Genomic DNA, 17,636 nt, shown 5'->3' on the forward strand with positions numbered 1-17,636 from the left:
TTTATAATCGATTCCTAAGATAATATTTTGATCGAGCATTATAAATTAACTGCTTGTCAAAAAAGATGTTTGAAAACTAAAACGCTATTTCTTTCGATTTTTCTTTATGACCATTTGATTTATATATATTCGATTCGAAAAAATCAAAAAATAGTAAAAGAAAAGAAAAGATAGTAGTATGAAAGTCGCAGTGCCGGTGACCGGCGCAGATATCGCATATCTGCAGAACATCTATAGTCGTTGCGGCTCGCAGGTGGGACATGCTCCCGTACGCCATTTTTAAAAGGAGCTCTCAGTCGCTAATCAGCAGCCGCGCGGCAGAGTGCAAAAGTAACATTGGTTAATAGCGGCTTTCTCGTTAACGAGACTTTTACGAAAATTTATTTCTTTTATCGATATTGCGAGTGAGAAAATCGCTTGATATTTCTTTGATACATTTCGCGATGACAACAGCGTGACTTAAGGAACGTGCGAATCGTGAATCGAAGTGCGTCGGTAGTTCCTTTATCTGTCGCGACTGGGATTTGGTCGGTGGTCGGTGTAAGTACGATCGAGTCTGATCACTCTCGTCAAACCGCGCGATTTGGAAAGAGAAAGTAGATAGCTAGTGAAAGAAGGAAAGACAGAGATATCGAAAAAGACAGAGAGAGACAGAGGAAAAGGAGACAGCAGATAGTATAGACCCTAGAATCAGAGAACCATTACTACACAAAAACAGGCAGCATGTCCAGTGCGCCGCAAGTTTCCAGCGGGCTTAGCAAGCTCAAAAAAAAACATTTCCGCGTGAAGCATCAAAAGGTTAAACTCTTTCGTGCTAATGAGCCGCTCTTAAGCGTCTTCATGTGGGGTGTTAATCACACGGTAAGCGTTCATCATCCTCGTTCGTTTGAGAGAAAGAGGGAGGAGAGAGAGGAGAAGTAGGAGAGAGAGGAGAAGGAGAGAGAGAGAGACGTGTCGCATTTATATGACAGCACGTCGTATTGTACGTCATCGCGATTGCCATTTTCTCTATTTATTCCATCGACATGATCGGCAATCCTTAATGAAGTTTAATAATGTTATTTTTTCATGAGATTTTCATTTTCTTCCAAGCTTCGTACAGCGCGCTATTTCGGATTGTGCAAGACGACGTCACGCTCTGAAAAAAATGAAATTTTATCGCACGAGTATTCTTGCACGTTTCGCCGATCGAATTTATCTCTTTACTTAGATTAAATTACAAATTATGTTTATAGATCGACTTAGATCTAAAATTGTATATTGTTTGATATGCCGAGACTATTTTTTGTTAAATAGTACTACTATTGATACTATTACCTTTGTTACAGGTATTACTATTTTGAAGTAATATTTATTTACATTTAAGAACAGTGCAATCCATTGCATAACATTCCTTGATATTTACTTTAAAAATTTAAATTATAGAAATTTTTCATGGTGGATATTAGAATAAAAATATATCTTTTTTATACATAGATATTTAACTATGGGTAATGACATTTGTATACACAGATGTCATTACCTATAGTTGTCTCATCACATGTGGATAAGCCTATAAATATTACAAATGATATTATATATATATGCAATATGCATTAAATATTTGAATATAATACTTTCTAAAGATGCTATTTAATATTATAGTTTATAATATATAGAATATGAATTATTTTCTTTCTTATAATATTACTAATTAATATTGCATTCTTATCATTACAGATAAATGAACTTAGTCATGTTAATATACCGGTAATGCTCCTACCAGATGATTTCAGAGCTTATAGTAAATTAAAAGTAGATAACCACCTTTTCAACAAGTAAGTCTATATTTTGATTTTATATAAATATTATAATTATTATATATTAATTATGAAAACATCTTTAAGGAATATTTTAAAGCATGAAACATCTTAGATTATATATATTAATAATTTATATATATCATTTTATTTAGTATTAAGTATTTATATGTCTTATATTACATTCAAATGTCTTTGGTATTTTCAAGCAATCATTACTCACAACGTTCATGAAGTATCATTAATGTAAATTTAAAGCATGCCAGTCGGCTAGTCCATTCTAAATATACCACTTAATATTAGATTGGTAGGTTGGTCACAGCAAACCAGCCTTTAATAATAGAATCAATGAAGGTCTTTCTATGACCCAGCATTGTATTAGTAAACAATGCAGGTATTGATTTTCTTTCAAATATTTTATTATATCAATTTCTAATTGCAGAGAAAATATGCCCTCTCATTTTAAGATCAAAGAGTATTGTCCATTGGTATTCCGTAATTTGCGTGAAAGATTTGGCATAGATGACTTGGATTATAAAGAGTCTATGACAAGGTAATATAAAGAATAATTCAATTTTAAATTATATACTATCATTGTGGCTACCATAATGTGTAATTTTACTTCACATAAAATCAGTTATTGTTTTATTACATACGTAAAATTATGCGATAACTTTTATAAATAGCAAACAAGCATTTGAATTTTGTGATGTAAAGTATAAACATTGGTTATTGGTTCATATTGCACGTATACAAGAGAACTTGTTTTTTCGTTTTCTTTAAACAAATTGCCACTGATAAAATGAATGTACTCTTTACTTCGCATGTCAGATACTATGTTTACTTATTTGTTGGTGTAGTATCTTTCTAAAAATTGTAATTTTGAGAGAAAATAATCTATCCATACTTTGTTATTATGTATTAATTTTTTTATTTTATACAATTATTGAGATAGTGTTATTTGTTGAAATACTTGAAATAAATTAAATTCTCTCAAACATTAACCATTGTGCTTTAAATATCTTTGTTTGTATGTTTGTCTTTTGCTAGAAATAAGAAAGCATGTATGTTTTAGATATTGGTATTGTCAGTAATAATATATTGTTTAAAAATTTTTTGTTTTATATTTTGTTTTTTGTCATTATCGCAAATGTAATAGTGGATAATAAGATAATAATATTATCATTGTAGACATTTGTAGATATTTTAGATATTCTTAGTTTAGTGTAAATAACTTATATACAGTTCTCTATTTGTAAAGCAAAGAATACAGATTTTTCATACGGAGATCATGTGACACATGGAATCATACTTTTCTGCATCAACCAAAAGATAATTGGTAATAAATAGTATGTCTTGTAATACAAAAATTTTGCTAATAGATGTCGAGCATATAATCCTTCGCGACGTTCGGGTTTGGCCAAACTCAGTGGGAGGACTCATCAATTGGTTCAGCGTTCAGCTACTGCTCCCTCAATAAACTTTACTCCTCCTCCTTTTATATCTCAAATTCCAGTCTTAAGTAAACCACTACGTACCTACAGTTTTAAACCAAAACGCTTGAGGTTAGCCAGACTTGATTTCCCATTTTGTGCGTGTCTTGTGGTTAACACAATTTGATGAGTTTCTCTTTGACGACAGAGATTCGGCACGAACTTTAAAGTTGCATTAATTATTTTTTTAGTCCTATTTTTATATGATCTAATAAAAGTATATTAACATTATTCTTCGAATACAAATTCAAAGAACTAAATTTTGTTTAAATTAAGCATGTGTAAAATTGAAGTGTTCAGGTATATATTACAATTTTGATTTTAATTTATTAAAATATTTGAAAAATCTTACTGTAACCTATATAATATGAAAATATATAAATATAAAAATATTTTAGTTAAATCAAATAATCGTATAGTCAATGTTGTTGGAATGTACTAAATTCTATTATGGTTGTGCAATACATATTTGAAATTTGTACAAGTAGATACAAATTGATATGGTTTAATAAAAAATTTATTTTTATGAAGTAATGAATTTGTAATATGGTAATAATTCATTCTATGTATTATTTGGCTTTCCAAGTTTTGCTTTGTGCACTGTTTGAATGTTTGTTTGCTTGGTTTTATGTTCATATAATATGATAATAACTAATTTATTTGTATTGCCTTCTATGTATTCAAGATTTTACTTCTTTTATGTGTAGAAAATTTCTTTATCTTATTTATTTTAGTTTTATTAGATTTTATTTTATTTAGTTTTATTAAATTACAGATCAATAGCAGATATATTAATATGCTCTATAGCTTTGTACCAAATATATTGAAAAAAATAAGACACAATATTACAAAAATATATAGTTGTATGAATTAGATTTATTTTATTTTCTTTTTCACAGATCACAACCTATACTTGATGATTCATCAGGTAAAAGTGGTGCTAAATTTTATCAGTCTTATGACAAATTATTTATTATCAAAACTCTTACAAGCGAAGAAGTTGAAAGGATGCACTCGTTCTTAAAACATTACCATCCAGTAAGTAGGATATTTTTTCAACTTCATTATGATACAAATGCAATTTACTTTATATGAATTTATTTCTTAGTATATTGTGGAACGACATGGAAAAACCTTACTACCACAATACCTTGGCATGTATCGATTAACAGTGGACGGTGTTGAACATTATGTTGTTGCCATAAGAAACGTGTTTTCTAATCATTTAACAACGCACAAAAAATTTGACTTGAAAGGTTCAACTGTAGATCGTGAAGCATCTGATAAAGAAAAGGAAAAGGATCTTCCTACATACAAAGATAATGATTTTGTTAAGGAAGGAATGAAAATTTACATAGGAGAAGAAGCAAAAACAAAACTTATAGAAACTTTAACTGCTGATGTTGATGTGAGTATATTATCAATTATATATTATTTTATGATTAAAGTCTTCATGAAATAATTATGTTACAGTTTCTAACAAGATTACACTTAATGGATTATTCCTTACTACTTGGTCTACACGATTGTGCTCGTGCAGAACAAGAAAATAGAGAACGTGCAGAAAGAGAAGAGGATGAAGATAATCATGATGAAGAAGATGACAGTGAGTCTGGTAGTGGATTAGATTCTCGAGGTCCAATGGGAGAGTAAGTTATTTACTAATTACTTAATTTTCTAGATTAAAATTCATCTAAAATGTTAAATCTTTTATAATATTATAAAATATTATTTTTATTTCTTTCAGTCGTCTTTGGGGTTGGAGTGGAGTTACAGGTATGGCTACACCACCAGAATCACCTCATGCAGCATTAGTACGTGATACGAGCCTTCAATACGAGGATGCAATAATACCTGAACTAGATATATATGCTATTCCTAGTAAAGAAGGTAAAACTAAAAAAAAATAAATAAATAAATAAAAGATTTTTCTTTTTTCATTTTATGTATCTATGATTACTCTAATGTCTTTAACTTTATTTTCTAGGTGCCCCTACAAAAGAAATATACTTTTTGGCCATAATCGATGTTTTAACGCATTATGGTGTACGTAAACAAGCTGCAAAAGCAGCTAAAACAGTGAAGTATGGTGCCAATGTGGATGGTATATCAACGTGTGATCCTGAACAGTATGGTAAACGATTTATAGAATTTATGAGTAAAGCCATAGAATAATTTTACTATTTTCTATTATGGAACTTGTAAAGATGCATAAAGAATCTAAGAATCGTGAAGGTACTACCGCTTACACTTTTGTTCTAGTAAAATATGACAATGAGAAATATTATCAAAGGTTTCACTAGTAAAGTTCACTTGCAGAATGCGACACCAAGTGCAGTCCTTAAAATGCCTACAGTTAGAGTAAAACGTCATTATTTTTCTCTGCACAATTTAAAATGGCGAATTTATTCTTAACTGGTATTCATTGACACATTATTTTGTCACGTAAAATTACTTTAACCGTTGAATTTTTGCACGAACTTTGTATGTCATATAAATAATATTATTCTTAAGCTTAAGCTTATTTTTTGACTGAGTCCGTGCTTTAACTAATATGGTTATGTTTATATATTGTATGTACAGAGACTTTTACAGAGAGAGAAAAAAAACTTTATAACATAGGAGTTTTTTCATATACTTTTAATCCGCTAATTTTATAACTAAATAACAATAATGCTGAATAAAGCATTCAATATAGTTTATAGAATTGAAGTTGTAATAAAATATGACACATGGATTTAAATTTTAATTGTTTATGTGTGTATCATGTGTATTCCATTAGATGGGATATACTTACAAACAATAAGAACAAAAATATAAATTGTAAATGTTAATCTACCGTCATTGGTATACATAATGCTTTACAAAAGCTATGATAATTATTGTAAAGGGCAACAGAATTATGGTATTAACAAGTTATAGAGAAAAATATCCAAAAATAATGTTGATGTTATATGTAATAGTACTCAAGAAGGGTATAGTTAAACATTCTGCAGAGACTTACTCATGGTAAGTTTCAAGAAATCAGTAAAACGATTGTAGCGTTTTTGATTTCATTATTGCAGGACTGAGAGTGAGAATTAAAATATTTAAAGTAAGACATATGATTGGAGGAGTATTCCAATGCGTTTTTCATTTTGGTAGTGTAATAAAGAGAATATAAAATAATATATGTGCAGAAAACACTATACATAAAAAGGCTTAAAATTAAATACATATATAAATATAATAAAACTGAGTAAATGTTATAAAATCTGTAAATCTCTAATTTCGGTTATACACTGTATATTGTGAAGCGATTTTATGTTTGGAAACATATTCGCTTAGCTCGTCGAAAATCTAATAGGGAACAAAATCAATTATATTATGTACCTATGATGCGCGCGATATATGTCTCCTTTAATTTTTGGCGTTGCTTACTATAAGAAAGGCAATGCCATGATAAAGCATCATTGTGTATGGATAGTCATTGCAGTTATACACTTTTTGCTTTAAGTATTGTTAATGCTATTTTTGCAAGTTTCTAAGTAACCGGTAGCACAAGAGATTACTCTACAACCCTTTAAGCATAAATTGAACTAATATTTTACTTAAGTTTTTCCAATAAATGTCGTTTACTAGTTCATTCGCATTTGATATAAATATATCTACTGCATGAAAGAAAGTGCACCGTTGCATAAGACTATCTTTAAACGATTTAATAATCGATTTTTATAATTTGTTAGGTTTGATCAAGATATAACAACTAATTACTTTACCAATTAAGATATTCATCTAGTCTCGATACTTTATATGATTTTATACATTGTCAGCACATTAAGAAAATAGAGGAGATAACAAAATTGAATCATATTTGACAGTAACTACATTATACAATATCATTTGATATGATACGCTCAATTTGTAGCATATAGAAATTGTATCATATATATATATATTTAATTAAATTTTGATTACAGCTTTTTCATTATAATGACACTGTTTTAAAAAAATGTTTACTGCAAATATGCTTCCACAAATCACTGCTCTATAGGATTTTTTCCATACTCTTTTTCTATGAGATATTTCACATAACTTGCAAGATACTTTTGTATTTAAATTATATTAATGAAAAATATTACATTAATATGTTAAATTTACCTTTTCATAAGCGGCACTGTATAAAAATTATGTATATATTCAGTATTTTGTTGATGGCAATATATTCCAAGTTCTGTTATTATAATTGTACTTTTCACTTAAAATGTCTGTTGTATAAGCTTTGGGGAAATAAGTGGAGACCTAAAATCCATAGAACTCGAATAAAGACACATTATTAAAAAAGAATATCTTGTAACATTTTTTTTATTGAAGATAAAGAAATAAACGAATTCATTATTATAGAAGTTTTCTTTAAATCGTTTTTTCCATTAAAAGAAAGTGAGCATGTACAGATTAGTCTTAAATTATATCCAGATCTAGTAATGCTCTTAACATATATTGCACAAAATCAAATAAACCATCTTATTTGCAGAAACAAAGTATTGATGTTAAATTTCTAATGATAAAAACAACATATAGACTTTTACTGAAGTATTATACAAAAACATATTTGTACTTCTATACAACAAAAGCAAAAAAAAAAAAAATAATAAAGAAAAAACATTTTATACTAAATGTATACTAAAAAAATAACAAGTATTGCAGAAATCTAAAATTAAATGTATTGAGATAAATTTTTATACGCGAAGTTTTTTTGAACCAGTCTCAATGGATAAACAATTATCTGAAGAAGTCACTTTATCCTTGCTTCGAGGACTTAAAGTGACACTACGTTTTCTTGTAACAGGTGATAATTGTTTTAAATACTCCATGTCGTTAAACACTACTTGAGCACCACCGCCACATGTTGGTAATATATCACCCTAAATTAAAAAATCAGATTAATGAATATTCAAGAAAGAAATAATATTGGATTCTTATCTAAATTATACACAATAAATAACTTTATGAACCTTGTATAACTTCGTTTCTAGTTCACCTTCTTCATCTTGATTTTGAGATATAAGACAGTATCGAGATGCTTTGTTCGTGATATCTTTTGGATCTGTTAAATGTGTAACACTTCGTTTACGATGCATTACAGGTTGAAGTATTGTTCCAACTGGCACCATTGGAGGAGGTCGATGATCAATCCATCTGTCCACACTTTGTGATCGCCTATATCGCGGATTAACTACTGGGATTCTTTCCTAAGAATATTTAATATTTCAAATTAATATTATATTATTCTAACATGCAACTAAACATAATTATGGGATTCTTTTCTTAGTTAATGTATTATCATAAACATTGAAAGTACTATATACTTTTGTATTAACATCTCCACTCTCAGATTCCAACATTTTTGCTAACGTTTGGACCGTTGTTCTTGGAATATGATCTACAATTGTAGATTCAGGAGTAACATTAACTGTGCTTGATGTGGCAATTTCAGGAATATTAAGCATAGTTACTGGTATAGATTCTTTATGAGGAACATCAGTCGCATTATCATCTACCAATATTTGTTTAACTAATTTTAACTTATCTTCTTTTTCCTTCATTTGATTCTATAAATGTTACAATTATACACAACATTTAGAATCGACATAATTCACAATGCAATATTATAAAAATGTAATTATTCATCTTACACACTTGTAAAATTTCTCTTTGTTGTTGCAATTTTGTTTCCAATTCTTTATTCATTTTTGCTGTTTCTGCTTGAATTTTACTATTGTACTTTTGCTTTACTCTTTGCTTATCTATTAATCGTTGATTGAGAGACATGTCCTTATCTCTTAACTAAAAGAAAAGATACATTTTTTTTTATCAAATATAAATATTTTGTCATTTGTTTATGGATTTTATAATATTTATATCACCTCTTGTTGTAAATTTCTGATGGCATCATTTGCACTGTTCAATCTATACAACAAAGTATCGATCTGTTCTTCAGTTTTACAAACGAGATTTTCCAAAATAGATATCTATAGTGTTAAAAAATAATATACATATATAAGTTTTTTTAATATAAATTTTTATAAGAAAAATAACAAGTTCTATATACTTTTTCCTTTTGTTGTTCATTCGATGCTTTCAATGTTGCATTTTCAATTTTTAGGGAAACATTTTCTCGTTCCATTTTTACTAGCATATTTCTAAAGTTGTTTTCTGAAAAGAATTTGTATAATAATTTTTTTATAATTCTAAAAATTTTTTATTTAGGAACATACGCTTTTGTTGCAAATCTCCTCGTAATAAATTTCTCTTTTGAATACGCAATTCCAGAAAACGCATTAGATTAGTGATCACTTGATCATTATGTGGATTTGTCATCTCCATGTCTGGAAAAGGACCACCAAGGCTAAAATGAAAGTATACTTTTATACTATAATATACTTATTTAATTATTATATTATGGTGTATTAAACTCTATGTGTACCTGTATACTAATCCTATATCTACTTCTATGTCAGCTGCATCAGCATTACCTGCTTTTTCTAATCTGCTTCGTGCTTCCTTAAATATCTAAGAAAGAAATTAAGATTAAAACATAAAAAGTATATACTTAAATTGATAAGTAATATTTTAAATATGATTTGATTTCCTACCTTATTCATTTGTCTTCGTCCAGGAGTGTAGCCTAAATCTAATTTGGAAGTTACAGATCGTGCGACTTGAACTTCCTGAGTTATTTCTGCAAATTTCATTGTTTGCTGTTCAAAATAAACAAAAAATTTAGTTTCTTTCTCTTCCTTCATTAAAAATCAGCGTATCATTTTATTCATTTTCCAAACTTACTATTGTTTCATCATAATCTTCTGCTCTTGGATTAACACATACAATCATTCTAATTTGTCCTTCACCATCAAAATAATTTTTGAATAAATGTGTAAGTTTTGAATCACGATAAGGTATCATTTTGTTGGTACCTTGAATTTGATTTTCTCTAAGAATTTCTAAGCACGTGCGAAGTGTCATTAATGAGTTGTTTATATTGCCTGCATAAATAACATTATATATAATTATTATACAGAAATTTATTTATTATTAAAAATAATTATAATTACCTGCTTCTCGTAGTCTTTGGCCTGTATTTTTAGAACGATTAGTACGCTCTGTTCCAGCTAAATCTACTAGTGACAACTGACTGACACAAATAACTCGTTTATCTTGCACAACTTGCTCTCCTTGAGAATCTAATGGTGCCTATGCAAAAAATGAAATATCTCATATAAATCAAATTACATATTAATGTTAGAAAAGTTTACATTATTAATATGATACATTTAATTATTAAGGATAAACTATATATTTAATTTAAGAAAATGTAAAACCTGCACAAGCCTTATAGTGAAAACACTGTGAGATCTACTTGATTCAGCATTTAATGCAGTATGTGCTACTCGTCTTCTTCTTTGTCCACGTTGAAATATCTTACATGCTTCTTCTGAATTTTTTACTTCTATTTCAGTAACACCATGGACATACATATTTCTACAACCATCTTCACGTATAATTTTACTCTGTAATGGTCTAAATTTTATTTCATATATTATTACTATTTTAAGATATAGAAAAAAATATTAATAAAAGTTTTAAACTCACTTTGACCTTACTTCTTCATCTTCAAGTAAATCATATATGCTATTATTATAAATCTCTATGTATGTTACAAATACAGCATATCCATTATCCTCATCAACTTGCAGCATATCTACATCATCTGTTGAGCATATAAAACTTGGTCTATTATCATTATTATTATCTACTGGTTGGATACCACTGAAAATAATTTAATTCTTTATTAATAAAATATAATATGTAATAATTTCAATTGATCATTCATTATTGCATGAATAGTTTACTGCCTGTATTTTCCATTTTGAGAGTTGGCAAAGTTTAAGTTGAATTCATTTTGTTTCTCAAATTGTATTTCTGTTTCACTTAGTACATCAAATCCATTTAATCTGTCTGGTTGGAATACAGATCTTTTGGTTTGATAATTGGCAATACTATTAAAGAGGACATCCAAGCAACATGGCATAATTCCAGGATTATGGATATCTCCAGTCATTGTGTAAGTTTTTCCACTTCCTGTTACACCATATGTAAATAAAAGACTATTTTCTCCATTAATAAGATTTGTCACAAGTGGTAATGCAACTATGTTAAATACTTCCTTTTGAGTTGCATCATGCCCAAAAACTTTACTGAACGATGTTTGTATTACTTTACTGACATTGCGAAAATTTATTGCTGTTTCTGGAGGTGTAACAATTATAGTCGTACTAGAAGCAATTTTCATACACGAGATATCTGTAGAATTTAACATCGGCCTTATACGACAGTAAACTTGAACTGGTTCTACACTATCAATTTTTGTTTTGGTTGCTTGCTTCCGACTTGTAACAGGTGGTTTCTGACGCCTATAGATTTAAGACAATTTATGTACATAATCTAGATCAATAATAAAGATATTTAATATATTGAAACTTATAAAATTATCCTACATTTATTTATAATATTAGCCATTTCATGTAATATTATATATGTATGTGTTTGTTATTAATTATTTACACATGTATAGTATTACTGTATAATTACTGATTATAGAGACATTATTATGGTATAATATTATATAATTATATCAATTTAAAAAACTATTAGAGTTTGCACAGCGTATTTTGTAAACTCATTATATAGTTTTTATAACAGCATTGTTTACAATGAATTATCGAATACACGTGCCAGATATAGATAAGATAAAAATATATCATTTAAACGAAACTTACGCTGACTTTATACTGGACATGATAAAATAATTCAAATGTTACGAAGGAATGTTAAGAAAGAATGTAATAATATTATAATTATTTCAATGCATTATAATAATTCTTCTCTCGTCGTGTTTTCATATAGGATGTTCGTTACAAATATGTAATTTAAAATTTGAAACTCAACACAAACTTAAATTTAAAAACATACTAGAGAGGAAACAGCATTGAAGTTGGTACAATTGAAATAAATAGGCTATATACAGTGGGATATACATAAAGTAGCAAGTAGTAAGAGACTACATTGGTAACGAAGTTGCAAATACTGTTTTATCGACCAACGATAAAATTGCTAACAGTTTTTTAACGTTATATAGAAGTATATATATATATATGTATATATATATATACTTCTCTAAATTTCCTTGAATTAGAATGACTTTTTCTTAAAATAAAATTTTAGATAAAAATTAGGATTCATACATAATTCTTGATAACGTCCTGTAAATATATATATTAGTTGTCAATAATAGTAGCTACAATAAAGGATGAACATTTGAACTTTAAAATTCATTTTTTTTTCTTTTACATGAAGTTTAAGTTAAATAAATGTAATACAATAATAATAATAATAATAATAATAATAATAATAAAAGTACTTTATTTTATTTATAATGAGTAACATAATATTAAACATAAGAGAACACTTATAGATTTATGCGAGGTTAACGTCTTAATTCTTGGATATCTTGTCTTTTGTGAGTTCCATCACAAAAGGGTCTATTCAATGTCTGTTTACAATTACATAGCCAGTAATCTTTGGTCTCTGTGACAGTAAATCGAATAGGCCGTAATTTAATTTTTAAAAATATGTTTTTATGAGTACCATCACAAAAAGGTTGTCCTTTACTTTGTCCACATGTACACCAATGATAGATTTTTCCAGCTTCACAACGTATCTTGAAAGGTTTCTTATCATATATTACTCCAGTTTCACTTTGTTGATTAGCACTGTATATTTCTTTTAGTGGATTTACAGGTATTGAAGAATGTTGTGATTTTGTGCTATACAATGTTGTCTTAAAAGTAAAAAATACATTATTTATTATTTGACATAGTAATGTACTTATTAAAAAATATACATTTTTATATTATGTAAATGACTATAATAGAAATAAAGTATGATATCAGAAAATTTTATTTGATTAGGTTAAGTTTTGATCACTTTTAATTTTTTGTCATCTAATGAGAATTCGTTTGAAAGATTCTTATTGGTTCATCATATATGACTATTATTTTTAACTTACCTTTTGATATTTTGAGACATTTGTGCGAATAAATCGCATAAATTTGCTAGCTACAACTGTATTCATTGCGTACACACTACTCGGAAGCATGAATCTTTGATGATTTAGATCAATGAAAGTTTAATCACATGATATTGAATTTTGATGTATCTGCAGTGAAAATTCAATGATTTGAATCAATTATCGACAGAACATCAACGACAACCTACTGATGGTTAATTTTTATCCATAATTTGTATCATTTACCAAAGGATACTCATTACCGATAAAATGGATATCTTCATGTATCTACAAATGATTTCGTTTAATGAAAATCGAATAAGATAATATAACATAAAATTTAATTTCGAAATATTTTTCATATTAAATATAACGGCAACAACTTAAAACGCATAGTAAATTAATATAATATATTATAAGGTTTGACATTTTTCAAGTATCATTATATTATTTTAATCTTGTAATGAAAATAATAATAAAAGATGAATATTTCAAACGATATAAATTTATTTATTGATTTTTCATCGTTTCTTATAAATACTTATTTAATTAATAATATAAGTATGCGTAGATTTATCGATTAAACGATCCTTGTTCATTATATGTTTTGTAATTAATGCAATTCGTATTGTTTCGGTTTTACGTTATATCCGATTACAATCTACTTTTACTTTACATTTAATCTGAAAGTTATAATCACAGAATCGCTTCAACAAGCTGGAAAGCATAGAATTATTTTTTTTTTTCCTCCTTTGGAATTCTAATTGATAACATTAATTTAATATGATATTCTTAGCAACAGAACAGACAAATATATGTTTAAAACATCAATTAAATGAATTATTCAGTTAGAACAATCATTGATTGTCATTCTCAAAACTTCAAACATTTTACTCTTTGTGTTGCCTTGACCTTTTTTTAATTCTTTTTTTAGATTGAAACAGAGTCGTTGATAAGATCGACATGTTCAGTTATCGTATCTCTACGATTTAGATTAGATTAATCTATTGACGTTTCTCGATCGTTACCGATCGCCGCTTAACGAGTTTTTAGAAGTGGGGAGATGTTAGTACATACGAACATATGTACATATAAAAGAAAAGAAAAAAAAAAAAAAAGAAAAAAAAATATATATTTCGCAGTAAGAAGCATCATAACGATATATCATTGTATTATATAGCATATGCTTGATACCGTAATTTCATGTTTCGTGTTCTTGCATAATTTGGCACTTCCTCTTATTTCATTCATCTTTAGCGTTGGGAAAGGAATTAATCGAGAAGGTATAAAATAGAATGATTAAAAGTCCATATAAAGTCGATAAAAATTATTTTAAGTTGAGAAAGAAAAAAAAAGAGGGGTAAAGAAAGAGAGAGAAAGAGAGAGAGAGAGAGAGAGAGAGAGGGAGAGAGAGAGAGAGGGAGAGAGGGTTGGTTCTAGGCCGAATTTACGAGAAGCTTTGCTAATAGCTTTACACGAGCATGGTACCGAGTTGTCTAATCGTTTCGCAATGTCGCCGTACTTCGGTTGAATATTTAAAAAAAAAAGTGAAGGGAGTGTTATTTCCCATAGGAGGTAAAAAATTCTACATGCATATGAGAATATTAAATGCCGATTTTCATCTTAATTTTCTTACGTACTTTTGGAAAACGTAACTTTTGCGTTTTTTTTACATACTTCGAAGAATCAAACAACGATCCCGCAAACTAATTTTCTCTATCTTATATCACTTTTTTCATTAAGATATACGAAGAGGAAAAAATAAAAGAGAAAAAACAAAAACAAAAGATGAATTTCAGACTAAAGGATAAACTTTTGAAAGACAAAACGGAATGTAGAATTTCAACGATATTTCGTCTAACGTTTATAATCTTCATAAACACATGATGTAATTTAATTAGCATTCCGTGTGAAATGGAAATAACGCAGTTTAGATTAGCTGTCGTCGAGGGGCTTGGTTACTTTTCAACGTTTTCCTTTTGACTCACTAATTATAATTATCTCATCGTTAAAGGGAGCTTGCTCAAACGTTTCCTTTGAATATTTTTATGTATATTTTCTTGATTTTAACTTTTTGAAAGGATTGCTCGTTTGAAAAACTGACCTTTGTTTAATTTGTTTCTTTTATATAAATAATATCCAACTATCTATGTATATATATGTGCGTGTATCCTCGCTATACATATATTCGTACGTACGTAGTACTACGTAAGTACGTATGTTCGTAGATTTTATATAATACATAAATACAAAGTATGGTCGAATGGAAATTCAAATAAAAATACGGACAATACGTGATCCGATTAATTCGAAAATCTTCTGTTCGTCCCGTGATATGTAGTATGTACTAGATTTAAATTAACGATTTTATGTCCCGATACGTATGGGAAAGGAAACAAAAGCTCTCTCTCTCTCTCTCTCTCTTCCTTTCTTCCTTTCTTTCTCTTTTACTCGAAGCTCGTATAGCATGCGTAACGATAACCCATTTTGTGGATTTTTCTTTTTCGTTGATCGACATTTTCGGACTAGAAAGTTTCGCTGAAAAGATAACGTCGGGAGGGTTGTTGAAGTCATGTGTTTCCCCTGTTTTTCTTTCAATTCGTTTTCCTCGGCTTTTGATACGTTTTGTGATACCTACATGGTAACGTTCAAAGAAAATTACGATCGGATCGTTAACGCAATATCATGTATTATTGAAATTTATGGTCCCTTTCGGCACGATAGTAATTTTGACGTTGAGCGTCAAGTACAATAGGTAATAATGAAGTCGAGATAACGATTACCGATTGTTCGTTATATTAAACGAAAACGAGGAATTTTTAAGTGGTCGATATTTTATATACGTTCTGATCGTTTAAACGTGCGACCGAATTGTTCCGTATTTAAATGTATTAAATTCAATATTTTAATTTTTCATCAATATTAATTTTATTATCGAAAGTTCATCCAATTATTTATTTCTTTTTTCTTCCTCGTGATATTGAAAAAAAAAAATATATATATATATATATATATATATATATACACAAACACGTCTTTTTTATAAAAAAGAAAGGCAAAGGAAAAATGTTTTATAAATATAAATATATTGTAAATTAAACTAAAAAAACATAAAAAGACGATCCAACCGAAAGGAAATGTCCGCTCGTATTTCGAACGTAATTGAAGAACTTTGATCTCGGTGATCTTATTTACGGTGTGCTCACGGAAAGCAAGAAGTATCAAGAAGAATCTAAGATAGGATCTGGCTAGTGTCCGAACAAATCGAACTAGTCTTAGTCTAATTATTTTAGACGTTCAGAAATTAACCAAAATGTCTCTGTGTAGAAACTTTTTCATTCGTCAAGACGGATTTTCGTGAATATTCTGGGATATTCGCGTAGGCTTATCGTAAATATCATTTTTTCTGATAAAAAAAAAAAAAGAAAAGAAAAAAACATAAATTAGATTAAGACAATTTTGCAATGAGGAATTCAATTTATTATTTTTTATTCAAAAACACAATTCTTGTGAATATCAGCAAAAAGATCTATTTATATTTTCTCTTTTTACCCTTTTACCCTTTCCTACAGCAAAACATTATTAATATACCTAAGTACAAGGTGTTCATAGATATTTTTTCTTCCTCTGATCTATCAGACGAATCTCTAAGCCTTTCTCGTTGTCTTTCATTAATCATAAGTTTCGTTATAGTACATAACGTACCCTTGATGAAACTAAATCACCCTATGGAAAGTGAATTTCTTAGCTTGCCGATGCTTGTCTTGAATGCTTTAAAAGATTTAACGCACATATTCTACGTATCTCGATTATCTACGTTGAAAGCTTTCGCATTACAATTATTCTATTTTACGATCTTATACATAAGTATATATTATTTCAATAATGGATAATAGCATGAAGAGGAAAGAAGAGAAAGAAAAAATGGGAACGCTATCGAATGAGAATTAAAAAAAAAAAGGAAAAAGAAAAAGAAAAAGAATATAAGAAAAGAAATTTATTAGCTCTTTCGAAATAATGATGAATATAAATTAAAAAAAGAATAATAATAATAATAATAATAATAAAAAATAAATAAATAAATAAAAATAAAATGTAGAGTATTTAAGAACCTCAAAAGATTAACTTTTCATTTTCTTTATTTTTTGTCTTTTTTTTATTCACGTAAGAACCTTTTACGATTCATAGTTGTTTGTTGCTTATATTCTACTTGCTTTCTTCGCTTCTCGTTCCTTT

At 28.2% G+C, this 17,636-nt stretch overlaps 3 protein-coding genes across 6 annotated transcripts; 1 reads left to right on the forward strand and 2 right to left on the reverse strand.

The window, feature by feature from the left end:
• Positions 1 to 234: 234 nt before the first annotated feature.
• On the forward strand, positions 235 to 7,618 carry LOC124433077 (phosphatidylinositol 5-phosphate 4-kinase type-2 alpha). Of its 3 annotated transcripts, none has more exons than XM_046982633.1 (9): positions 235 to 861; positions 1,720 to 1,817; positions 2,242 to 2,352; positions 3,182 to 3,364; positions 4,192 to 4,330; positions 4,401 to 4,700; positions 4,766 to 4,941; positions 5,040 to 5,182; positions 5,280 to 7,618. In XM_046982633.1, exons 1-9 carry the CDS (start codon positions 724 to 726, stop codon positions 5,465 to 5,467), a joined length of 1,476 nt encoding a protein of 491 aa, XP_046838589.1. In that variant the 5' UTR covers positions 235 to 723; the 3' UTR covers positions 5,468 to 7,618. The 3 variants fall into 3 exon arrangements, with proteins under 3 accessions (XP_046838589.1, XP_046838591.1, XP_046838590.1); XM_046982634.1 differs by lacking the exon at positions 235 to 861 and adding an exon at positions 954 to 1,328; XM_046982635.1 differs by lacking the exon at positions 3,182 to 3,364 and having other exon boundaries at positions 242 to 861.
• Positions 7,619 to 7,802: 184 nt separating this feature from the next.
• Positions 7,803 to 12,357, reverse strand: LOC124433076 (kinesin-like protein KIF23). 2 transcript variants are annotated; one of them, XM_046982630.1, is made up of 15 exons: positions 12,112 to 12,357; positions 11,185 to 11,745; positions 10,925 to 11,101; positions 10,654 to 10,852; positions 10,387 to 10,525; positions 10,118 to 10,317; positions 9,928 to 10,032; positions 9,759 to 9,844; positions 9,550 to 9,680; positions 9,384 to 9,487; positions 9,199 to 9,303; positions 8,972 to 9,118; positions 8,641 to 8,883; positions 8,287 to 8,523; positions 7,803 to 8,196 (listed from the first exon to the last, which is right to left on the reverse strand). In XM_046982630.1, the coding sequence occupies exons 1-15, from the start codon at positions 12,129 to 12,131 to the stop codon at positions 8,011 to 8,013; spliced, it is 2,640 nt and encodes an 879-aa protein (XP_046838586.1). In that variant the 5' UTR covers positions 12,132 to 12,357; the 3' UTR covers positions 7,803 to 8,010. The 2 variants fall into 2 exon arrangements, with proteins under 2 accessions (XP_046838586.1, XP_046838587.1); XM_046982631.1 differs by lacking the exon at positions 12,112 to 12,357 and adding an exon at positions 11,830 to 11,918.
• A 380-nt stretch (positions 12,358 to 12,737) lies between these two features.
• On the reverse strand, positions 12,738 to 13,502 carry LOC124433132 (CDGSH iron-sulfur domain-containing protein 3, mitochondrial). Its single transcript, XM_046982785.1, has 2 exons — positions 13,401 to 13,502; positions 12,738 to 13,172 (listed from the first exon to the last, which is right to left on the reverse strand). The coding sequence occupies exons 1-2, from the start codon at positions 13,488 to 13,490 to the stop codon at positions 12,819 to 12,821; spliced, it is 444 nt and encodes a 147-aa protein (XP_046838741.1). The 5' UTR covers positions 13,491 to 13,502; the 3' UTR covers positions 12,738 to 12,818.
• Between the last annotated feature and the right edge of the window lie 4,134 nt (positions 13,503 to 17,636).

Source organism: Vespa crabro, chromosome 2, assembly GCF_910589235.1.
Source record: "Vespa crabro chromosome 2, iyVesCrab1.2, whole genome shotgun sequence".
Classification (NCBI taxonomy): Eukaryota; Metazoa; Arthropoda; class Insecta; order Hymenoptera; family Vespidae; genus Vespa; species Vespa crabro.

Bases quoted from the DNA above. Each gene is read 5' to 3' on its own strand.
- LOC124433077 (XM_046982633.1), top strand. From the start codon at position 724: ATGTCCAGTGCGCCGCAAGTTTCCAGCGGGCTTAGCAAGCTCAAAAAA. The intron at 2,353-3,181 runs GTAATATAAAGA...TTTTGCTAATAG, and splicing joins TATAAAGAGTCTATGACAAG to ATGTCGAGCATATAATCCTT. The intron at 4,942-5,039 runs GTAAGTTATTTA...TATTTCTTTCAG, and splicing joins TCTCGAGGTCCAATGGGAGA to TCGTCTTTGGGGTTGGAGTG.
- LOC124433076 (XM_046982630.1), bottom strand. From the start codon at position 12,131: ATGTCCAGTATAAAGTCAGC. The intron at 9,119-9,198 runs GTGATATAAATA...CTTTTCTTTTAG, and splicing joins TCAGAAATTTACAACAAGAG to TTAAGAGATAAGGACATGTC. The intron at 8,884-8,971 runs GTGTGTAAGATG...TAACATTTATAG, and splicing joins AACAAAGAGAAATTTTACAA to AATCAAATGAAGGAAAAAGA.
- LOC124433132 (XM_046982785.1), bottom strand. From the start codon at position 13,490: ATGCTTCCGAGTAGTGTGTACGCAATGAATACAGTTGTAGCTAGCAAA. The intron at 13,173-13,400 runs GTAAGTTAAAAA...TTTACTTTTAAG, and splicing joins ATGTCTCAAAATATCAAAAG to ACAACATTGTATAGCACAAA.